General features: G+C 46.9%; 2 protein-coding genes across 2 annotated transcripts in view; both read left to right on the forward strand.

Annotated features, from left to right (window-relative positions):
• The first annotated feature begins 4,862 nt into the window (after positions 1-4,862).
• The window catches only part of ABL1 (ABL proto-oncogene 1, non-receptor tyrosine kinase), a 175,002-nt gene continuing 169,107 nt past the window's right edge, over positions 4,863-10,757 (forward strand). Inside the window, exon 1 of the mRNA XM_019033606.4 lies at positions 4,863-6,479. Within this exon, the coding sequence (XP_018889151.3) occupies positions 6,344-6,479 (136 nt within the window). The 5' untranslated portion in view covers positions 4,863-6,343. The remainder of the gene's footprint in view (positions 6,480-10,757) is intronic.
• LOC129524715 (uncharacterized) lies at positions 5,650-5,748 on the forward strand. Its single transcript, XM_055351358.1, has one exon. The coding sequence runs from the start codon at positions 5,650-5,652 to the stop codon at positions 5,746-5,748; it is 99 nt and encodes a 32-aa protein (XP_055207333.1).

Genomic DNA, 10,757 nt, shown 5'->3' on the forward strand with positions numbered 1-10,757 from the left:
AATCTTGGCTCACTGCAACCTCCACCTCCCGGGTTCAAGCGATTCTCCTGCCTCAGCCTCTTGAGTAGCTGGAACTACAGGCACGTGCCACCATGCCCAGCTAATTTTTTGTATGTTTAGTAGAGACGAGGTTTCACTGTGTTAACCAGGATGGTCTCTATCTTCTGACCTCGTGATCTGCCCGCCTCAGCCTCCCAAAGTGCTGGGATTACAGGAATGAGCCACCGCGCCCAGCGGAATTTTTATATTTTTAGTAGAGATGGGGTTTCGCCATGTTGGTCAGCCTGCTCTTGAACTCTTGAACTCAGGTGATCTGCCTGCCTTGGCCTCCTGAAGTGTTGGGATTACAGGTGTGAGCCACCACACCCAGCCAAGCAATATTTATTTCCGATTGTCAGGCATTGGCCAGGCTTTGGATTCTAGTTTTTAAGCCCTTAAAAGTATCATTCAGGGCCTATGTTCTCAGGACCTCTTGAGACTGTGCCTCGGTTTTTTTAAAAAGTATCATTCTACAGTATTATACAGGCATTTTTAAAGTACAGTGCATTGGCCGGGTGCGGTGGCTCACACCTGTAATCCCAGCACTGTGGGAGGCTGAGGCGGGCGGATCACCTGAGGTCGGGAGTTCGAGATCAGCCTGGCTAACATGGGGAAACCCCATCTCTACTAAAGATACAAAATGAGCTGGGCGTGGTGGTGGGTGCCTGTAATCCCTCAGGAGGCTGAGGCAGGTGAATCGCTTGAACCCGGGAGGTGGAGGTTGCAATGATCCGGGATCGTGCCACTGCACTCCAGCCTGGGTGACAGAGTGAGACTCTGTCTCCAAAAAAAAAAAAAGAAAAAAAAATTCAGTGCATCTCTAGAAAAAAATATTAGAGTCTGGGCATTGGGCATGGGGCTCACCTAAAACAAGAAAATGGCAAAGTGGAAAACTAGGGATAAGGCTTTAGATCAGGTGCAGTTGACCTCTGCTGTGACTCCCAGGAAGCATAGTCCCAATCTTTGTGGAAAACCAAATGAGATCTAGTTTGATCCTCATGAACCCTGTCTCTACAAAACAACAACAAAAAAACACAGGTGTGGTGGCATGTCCCTGTAGTCCCAGCTACTTGGGAGGCTGAGGCCAGAGGATCACCAGAACCCAGAAAGTCGAGGCTGTAGTGAGCTGAGATTGTGCCAGTGCATTCCAGCCTGGCCAACAGAGTAAGGCCCTGTCTTCAAACAAACAAACCAAATTAAACAAAAAACCCCAAACCCTTGTAAAGTAAGCTATGACCTCCATTTACAGGTGAAGAAATGAACTCAGAATTAAAGGGACTTGATGAAGCCCCTTTGCAATTGTGAATCAATGTAGATTTAAGCTCTAGGGAGGTGTCATAATGCAGTCCTTTAGAGGATGGACTGGGCTGACTGAAAGTTTATGGACCCAGAAATTTAATTCCAGCATTGAGGCTGATCTTTTGTTTGGATTGTTATTTTGCTTATTGCCCATCCTTCCATGTAGGTTTCATGAGGACAAGGGTGGGTTTCTTCCCCCACCACTGTGTCTCAGCACCTAAAGCAGTGCTTCACGTACAGATGTTCAATAAATGCTTCTTAAGTGAATTGTTATTTATTTTTTGAGACATGGTCTCTGTCTCCCAGACTGGAGGGCAGTGGTGCAATCTCAGCTCACTGCATCCTCTGCCTCCCAGACTCAAGCAATTCTCCTGCCTCAGCCTCCCAAGTAGCTGGGATTACAGGCATATGCCACCACGCCCGGCTAATTTCTGTATTTTTAGTAGTGAGGGGTTTCACCATGTTGGCCAGGCTGGTCTCAAAACTCGTGACCTCAAGTGATCCACCTGCCTTGGCCTCCCAAAGTCCTGGGATTACAAGTGTGAGCCACCGCACCCGGCCATGAATTGTTAGTTTAAAAAAATGTGTATTAGGGGTTCTGATTTGACTGCTCAATTTTAAGCTAAACTAGAGAATAAAGAATGTGCGCAGTTGCTCACACCTGTAATGCCAGCACTTTGGGAGGCTGAGGTGGGTGGATCACAAGGTCAGGAGATCGAGACCATCCTGGCTAACACAGTGAAACCCTGTCTCTACTAAACATGCAAAAAAATTTAGCCAGGTATGGTGGCGGGCACCTGTAGTCCCAGCTACTCCAGAGGCTGAGGCAGGAGAATGGCATGAACCCAGGAGGCGGAGCTGGCAGTGAGCTGAGATTGCACCACTGCACTCCAGCCTGGGCGACTGAGCGAGACTCCATCTCAAAAAAAAAAAAAAAAAAAAAAAAGAAAGAATGTGGAGAAAATGACTAAAGTATGAATGGGAATAAAAAGATAGCACAATCTCCAGAAGGAATAATTAGGATATAATCAGGATAAGATAATGGGTAAATAGGCCAAGTACAATGGCTCATGCCTGTAATACCAACACTTTGGGAGGCCAAGAGGGCGGATCACCTGAGGTCGGGAGTTTGAGACCAGCCTGGCCAACATGGTGAAACCCCATCTCTACAAAAATACAGAAATTAGCCAGGTGTGTGGCATGTGCCTGTAATCCCAGCTACTTGGGAGGCAGGAGAATCACTTCAGCCTGGGTGGTGGAGGTTGCAATGAGCAGAGATCGTGTCAGTGCACTCCAGCCTGGGCAACAGAGCAAGACCGCCTCAAAATAAATAAGTAAATAATAAATAATGGGTAAATAAAGGAGAACAAGGGCATTCACAGTTGAAGAATGACACTACAGATCAGAACTAAGATTGTCAGCCAGATAATTTTGTGAGAGAACAAAGCTAAACCAAATCACATCTGAATTCATAAATTCCAGTTCTAAATCTAGGCACAATTTTTCATGTTTTCCATTCCGTACCTTCCAAGTAACTAATTCCTCTTGAAACCAGTATCAAAAATAAGTGTCATCTTTCAATGCAGCAGAAATATTTCTAAAATACTTAATATAATAGCTGAATGTACAACACTCATCGTGCAGCTGTTCCTCCGATATCAGTAGCAACTTGTGAAAAATCAGTGGTCTCAGATCAACAGGTTTTTGATACTGAATGGTACAGTGGGAACCATGGGTTTTGGAGCAAGGTCAGTCTGGGATGAAATTGTGACTCTGTCACATATTGGCCAAGTGACCTTGGGTAGGTAAGTCACATCTCTGTTTCCCCATCTGTATTATGGGGAATAGTATTACATGCCTCACTGGGCTATAGTGAGGATTACATGAGATAATGCAGTTTATGGAAAGTGTAAACAGTGCTGGGTGTAAAGTAGGCGCTGTGATAAGTGGATCCCTCCTTAGAAAGAGCAGTGGCTCACGCCTGTAATCCCACCACTTTGGGAGGCCAAAGTGGGTGGATCGCTTGAGGTCAGGAGTTCGAGACCAGCCTGGCCAACATGGTGAAACCCTGTCTCTACTAAAAATACAAAAATTAGGCACGTGTGATGGTGTATGCCTGTAATCCCAGCTACTCGGGAGGCCGAGGCAGGAGAATCGCTTGAATCCGGGAGGTGAAGGTTGCAGTGAGCTGAAATCCTGTTACTGCATCGCAGCCTGGGCGACAAGAGCGAAACTCCATCTGAAAAAAAAAAAAGAAAGAGAAGGAAAGAAAGAAGGAAAGAGAAAGGAAGGAAAGAAAGAGAAAGAAAAGAAAAAAGGAAAGGAAAAGGAAAAGAAAGAAAAGGAAGGAAAGAAAGGGAGAAATGGGATGCCTGTCAGGTGCAGCGCTCTGGGGAGACGTGGAGAGCCTATAATAGGGACCAAGGTGCTTTTTAGTCGCAGAACATGGATTATTTGTTAGGTGTGGCCTTGGCACATCTAGGTCATTGGTTCTGCAGACTTGCTAAACCCAACCATCTGGGCATTTTCTCGGCTAATATAGAGGATGTTTTCATGTGAACACGTGTTCACCTGTGAAATGTTTATAATGTTAAAGGTTCGTTCTGGGGCAAACATCTGATAGCGCCTGGCAAACCCAACAAATGCCTTTTCTGTAATGAGTAAGCCTCCTAATGCCCAAAGAAACAGTTGAATTCGTTAGCAACATGTCGGATGTTTTCCCTATGTCTGTATATTTCTTCGCTAGTTTTTTTTTTTTTTTTTCTTTTTGAGACGGAGTTTCGCTCTTGTTGCCCAGGCTAGAGTGCAATGGTGCGATCTCGCCTCACTGCAACCTCTACCTCCCGGGTTCAAGCGAGTCTCCTGCCTCAGCGTCCTGAGTAGCTGGGATTACAGGCATGTGCCACCACGCTTGGCTAATTTTGTATTTTTAGTAGAGACGGGGTTTCTCCATTTTGGTCAGGCTGGTCTCGAACTCCCGACCTCAGGTGATCCGCCCGTCTCGGCCTCCCAAAGTGCTGGGATTACAGGCGTGAGCCACCGCGCCCGGCCCGCTAGTTCTAATATTTATGCTTTTTGGAGGGTGAAGGGGTTGAAAGGCATCAAAAACCTTGGTTTCTAGGAGCGAGCCAAATTTTCTCGCTTAGAGACCGAAGGAAGTTATCCGACTCCGCTTCCAGGAAAATCCAATCCGCAATTTTTCCCTCGCTTTGGCTCTTCCAGGTCTCACTACTCGCGCCGGGGAGACGCGGTCCGGCCTACGCTAGGCCGGCAAGAGTCTACCAGGTCCCAGGAGGGCGGGGCCGAGCCCCAGCAGTCGGGGCCCGGGCCAGGAGTCTTGGTTCGGGCGGACTCGGGCGCGTGCCGTGGGACCACAACTCCCGGCACGCACCGCGGACTGCGCCGAACACGGTTGGCTGGGAGATCCAGCCCTACTGCTCCCACCGGCCAATGGGACGGAGGAAAGAGGCCTGACCCGGATTCTCGGAGGCCAATGGCAATACAGAGGAGGCGGGTGCTTCCTTACCACTCACCTTGCGTTCAGAGAAGCCACAGTTAAAAGGTCGTGCCGGGCCGGGCTTTCGCAGGCAGTGGGACCAGAGCCGGGAGGCGCGGCAGTGTCCCGGGAAAGCGGCTCTTGGGGCATCCGGGTCCCCTCGAGGCGGGCTCCGGACGTCGCCGTGGGCGGGGCCGAGGGCGGGGCCTGGCCTCGTTGTGGAGCGGCTCGTAATCCATCATGGCGGCCGCGGGGTTTGGTGTCTGTGCCTGAGCAGCGCTGGAGCCGGAGCCGGTTCTCGGGTCCTGCGGCTGAGGAGCTCCTCCGCTGTCCACGGCCCCTACCGGCGGGGGGCGGCTGGGTCCCTCGGCGGAGCTCGGGAGATGTGACTGCCTGAGGGCGGTGGTGGTGTCAGCGTCCGGGGCCGGGGGAGGGGGTGTCTCGGGCAGAGACCCCCGCGCTTGGGGCAGCTGAGGCGGCCGGGCCTCCTCTACACGGGGCCCGCCTTCCGCTGTCTGAGCCGCGAGAGTCCTTCGTCCCTTACAGCCCCGCCCCGGCTTTGGGACACTGCGGGTGGTCTGTTTCCCCCAGCTTGGGACACCCCGTTTTCTGAGGCGTGGAAGAGCGGCGCCCCGGAGTAAGCTGCCCGTGCCGCGCCCCGGCAGCTTCCCTCAGCCCCAAGCCGCCCCTTATTCCGGATCCCGGCCCCAACTTTGGCCACGGAGCCTCCCATTCAAATCCCTCCCTTGCTGTCAAGGGGTCTCCCCTTCCCCCAAGGTGGCTCCCGCGAGCCTCTAATGCCCTGACTTCTTCCAATGTCACCTACGGCCCCCTTAGTCTCAGCTCAGCCAAAAACTTTAATGCAAAGGAAAAGTCTGGATTGGTTCCACAGGCCTTTTAAAAAGCGGACTTAAAAGTTGCTGGCAATGCATTCCTTTTCGTCAGAGTCGAGGGCAAACTCGCTGAAATCTGGGTGACCCGTGTCCTTTTCCGGAGAGCAAAGCAGAGAAGCGAGAGCGGCCACTAGTTCGGCAGGAAATTTGTTGGAAGACGAAGAAGCTAAGATAGGGGGTTGGTGACTTCCACAGGAAAAGTTCTGGAGGAGTAGCCAAAGACCATCAGCGTTTCCTTTATGTGTGAGAATTGAAATGACTAGCATTATTGACCCTTTTCAGCATCCCCTGTGAATATTTCTGTTTAGGTTTTTCTTCTTGAAAAGAAATTGTTATTCAGCCCGTTTAAAAAAAATCAAGAAACTTTTGGGTAACATTGCAATTACATAAAATTGATAACTGCGAAAATAATTGGAACTCCTGCTTGCAAGTGTCAACCTAAAAAAAGTGCTTCCTTTTGTTATGGAAGATGTCTTTCTGTGATTGATTTCAATTGCTGACTTGTGGAGATGCAGCGAATGTGAAATCCCACGTATATGCCATTTCCCTCTACGCTCCCTGACCGTTCTGGAAGATCTTGAACCCTCTTCTGGAAAGGGGTACCTATTATTACTTTATGGGGCAGCAGCCTGGAAAAGTTCTTGGGGACCAAAGAAGGCCAAGCTTGCCTGCCCTGCATTTTATCAAAGGAGCAGGGAAGAAGGAATCATCGAGGCATGGGGGTCCACACTGCAATGTTTTTGTGGAACATGGTGAGTGCTTTTCAAAATTTCTGCTCATGGTTTTCCTCATGCATTCATCTTAGGCCTTCAAGGAACTTTGAACAACAGTACTTGCGACAGTTCCTTCCAATTCCACTTAATAAATTTGTTACTGTAGTTATCTCTTAGTGGAACTTTCTTTGTATAAGAAAAAGTTACTTTGTGACTTCGGCTTTATTCAAAATCTATTTGAGTTGCTTATTTCTTGCCTGATTCCTCTGCTAATTCACTGTTGACCTTGGACAAGCCACTTTACTGTTCCAGGGCTTTAGTTTTCTGAGGGGCTGGACTTCAGTGGTTTCTTAGCATCCCTGGTTCTATGATTCTGCTCTAACCGAAGTCATGGGCTCTTCTGACAAGCATGGATTCTTTACTGCTTTGTCTACAGAGAGCTTTTATCATATTCTCAAAGTGGTTTGTGTTCCTGAGAAAGTTAAGAATCATAGATACTGGTTGACGCTAATATCCTTGACCTTTTCCTTCATAAGTAGGACTTGAAAATACTCACTTTGGAGCCATGTGGGAAAAATCAAGTGGGGAAGCAGCACTCCTTGTGAATTTTAGATAGACAGCTTCTGTCTTACCTTCCATAAGGAGTAATCTCTTCCTCGTTGATGAAGCTTTCATCCTGTCTTCTCCCTGTTCAGAATGATATTTGGGCCAATAAAGGTTATCTGTGACATTTTAATGAACATATTTGGCATTTGAGTGCTGCCCGTTCATTTTATGTTGTTCATGTCCAGTAATTCTGTGCGAAGTTAAAGCTAAGGGTCGGCTTACACTGATGTCTATAACCAATTAATTAGGGTTACTGTTTGTACTGTTGCAGCCTGACATTTTTTGGATTGTGTCCTTTATATTAAAAAATCGGTTGAGCCCACCTATCCTATAAGCAAACGTATGAAGTGTGCCAGTGGCTTATACTTTAAAATTCATTCGGAAATATCTCAACATTGGGTGACTGCAGTCAACAAAGGCTTCTGTTGGATGAACTTGCATTTGACAGCTGAAGTTTTACTTTCTTACAGGAAAATATTCACTTCATCTAAATAAATCCGGGTGCTTGGATTTTACTTTGCCTTGAAACATTAGTTCTATTTTAGCTTTGTTTTTAGCCAGGCAAATATGGTAATGTGTTGTTATGATGGTTCTCAAATTCAGGATTTAAATAGTGAATTATTTACATTTTAACTAGTGATGATCATGCACCTTACATAGTGAAAATTGGAACAGACTTTTTGGAGAGCTTTGGCGGAACTTATCAGAATTTGAAGTGTACGTGCCAATGACCCAGTAATCCCATTCTGGGAAGCTAGTAGAGAAAGCAGTGTAGTTCCCTGTGTGTCCCTGATATCTCTTCAGGGGTTGAGAGGCTAAAACTATTTTCATGTTAATAGAGTACCAAGGTCTTGTCTCTTTTGCTGTGTTGACGTTTGCAGTAATGGTACAAAAGTAAAGCAGGTGTCTTAGCATGAATCAGGGTTGTGGCACCTAACTATACTTGTAGTCATTGCATTCTTCATGACGTGCACTCACAGTTAAACAAACAAACTAAATATATATATATACACACACACACACACACGTATCCACTTTTCACTGAAAAATGTCCTTTTTTTTTTTTTTTTTTTTGAGTCAGAGTCTCTGTGTGTCACCCAGGCTGGAGTGCAGGAGTACAGTGTCGCGATCTCGGCTCACTGTAACCTCTGCCTCCTGGGTTCAAGCGATTCTCCTGCCTCAGTCTCCCAAGTAGGTGGGACTACAGGCACTCATCACTGACGCCCGGCTAATTTTTGTATTTTTTAGTAGAGACGGGGTTTCGCCATGTTGGCCAGGCTGGTCCTGAACTCTTGACCTCAGGTGATCCACCCACCTTGGCCTCCCAAAGTGCTGGGATTACAGGAGTGAGCCACTGCGCCTGGCTAGTTTTCACTGGAAAATACCTTGATGAAGCAGCAAAAATTATTAATTTTATTACATTTTGACCCTTGTGTATGTCTTCTTAATAGTCTGTGGGTTAAAAAGGGGGGTATGCATCAAGCACTTCTGTACAGTAAAGTATAATGATTATCTCCAGGAAAAGCACTTTGGTGATTGGGTTGCAAACTGAACTAGCCACTTTTTTCATGGACTGCCATTTTTACTTGAAACTATGACAAACTATGGTTATTCAAACTAAAAAGTGTATGAAGGAATCTTTCAAAGAAAACAACAGGTAGCATTTGTTGCCAATGATGAAATTTTAGCTTTCCAGTGAAAATTAGGATTTTGGAGAATTTTTTTTTTTTCCTCTTCGGGGTAGAGTTTCGCTCTTGTCGCCTGGGCTGGAGTGCGGTGGTGCAATCTCGGCTCACTGCAACCTCTGCCTCCCGGGTTCAAGCGATTCTCCTGCCTCAGCCTCCCAAGTAGCTGGGATTACAGGTGTGCACCACCATGCCTGGCTAATGGAGAATTTTTATCTGCCTCTGTGATATAGAGATTGGTGGTAATATTTACAGATGCCATATTTTAATATCTTATAATGAAATGTATTATTTGGAAGATCTACATAAATCAGTAAATCAATATTTTCTTTTTTGTTTTTGCGACAGAGTCTTGCTATGTTGTCTAGGCTGGAGTGTAGTGGCATGATCTCGGCTCACTACAACCTCCACCTCCCAGGTTTAAGCAATTCTCATGCCTCAGCCTCCTGAGTAGCTGGGATTACAGGCATGCACCACCACAAGTGAATAATTTTTGTATTTTTAGTAGAGATGGAGTTTCACCATGTTAGCCAGGCTGGTCTTGAACTCCTGACTTCAAATGATCTGGCCACCTCAGCCTCCCAAAATGCTGGGATTACAGGTGTGAGCCACCGTGCCCAGCCAAACCATTATTTTCTAAATGATCAATGCATGATATAAAATCATGCACAGGTTAAAGATCCATTCAAAGTGCAAAATGGAGGCCAGGTGCTGTGGCTCGTGCCTGTAATCCCAGCACTTTGGGAGGCCGGGCAGGTGGATCACCTGAGGTCAGGAGTTCGAAACCAGCTGTGCAATCTAGTGAGATCTTACCTCTACAGAAATTTAAAAAATTAGCCAAGCTCCCACTGGAGCCAAAGAGTCGAGGCTGCGGTGAGCCATGAACACAGCACTGCATTCCAATTTGGGCAATAGAGGGAGACCGTGTCTCTGGGGGGTAAAAAAAAAAAAAAGAATACAGTTCATTGGTAGAGTTTCTTAAAGGCAGCCAGCCTTTAAGAAATTCCTGGCTAGGCCGGGCACAGTGGCTCACGCCTGTAATCCCAGCACTTTGGGAGGCCGAAGTGGGCAGATCACCTGAGGTCGGGAGTTCAGGACCAGCCTGACTAACATGGAGAAACCCCGTCTCTACCAAAAGTGAAAAATCAGCCGGGCGTGGTGGCACATGCCTCTAATCCCAGCTACTCAGGAGGCTGAGGCAGGAGAATTGCTTGAACCCTGGAGCGGAGGTTGCATTAAGACGAGATTGCACCATTGCACTCCAGTCTGGGCAACAAGAGCGAAACTCTGTCTCAAAAAAAAAAAAAAAAAGAAAGGAAGAAATTCCTGGCTGGGCGTGGTGGCTCACGCCTGTAATCCCAGCACTTTGGGAGGATGAGGCAGGCGGATCACTTGAGGTCAGTAGTTCGAAACTGGCCTGGCCAACGTGGTGAAACCCCGTCTGTACTAAAAATACAAAAATTAGATGGGCGTGGTGGCATGCACCTGTAATCTCAGCTACGCAGGAGGCTGAGGCAGGAGAATATCTTGAGCCCCGGGGGAAGAGGTTGCAGTGACCTGAGATCGTGCCACTGCACTTCAGCCTGGGTAACAGAATGAGACTCTGTCTCAAAAAAAAAAAAAAAGAAACTACCATTTACCATGTTTTGATGTAGCATCAAAGAACAATATCTACGGTTATCTAGAAAGTCTGTTTTGGGGGGAGAAAACAGTTATTTTCCAGTAATAAAAATATTTGTTTTTAAATGAATAATTATGTTTTTAAATTTCAGTATTCATTTCTAATATGGTAACTATTGATGAGATAACCTACACAAACTAAGCCTCTTAGGGGCCTCCAGTTATTTTTCAAGAGTGTGACAAGGGCCTGAGATTAAAAAGTTTGAGGCCAGGCACTGTGGCTTATGCCTGTAATTTCACACTTTGGGAGGCCGAAGGCAGGTGGATTGCTTGAGCCCAGGAGTTCAAGATCAGCCTGGGCAACATAAGAAGACCCTGTCTCTACAACAAGAACAAAAGAAATTAG

The sequence above is a fragment of the Gorilla gorilla genome, chromosome 13, assembly GCF_029281585.2.
Source record: "Gorilla gorilla gorilla isolate KB3781 chromosome 13, NHGRI_mGorGor1-v2.1_pri, whole genome shotgun sequence".
NCBI lineage: Eukaryota > Metazoa > Chordata > Mammalia > Primates > Hominidae > Gorilla > Gorilla gorilla.

What these genes read in the sequence shown, in the direction of transcription:
- LOC129524715 (XM_055351358.1), top strand. Translation starts at nt 5,650, where the DNA reads ATGTCACCTACGGCCCCCTTAGTCTCAGCTCAGCCAAAAACTTTAATG.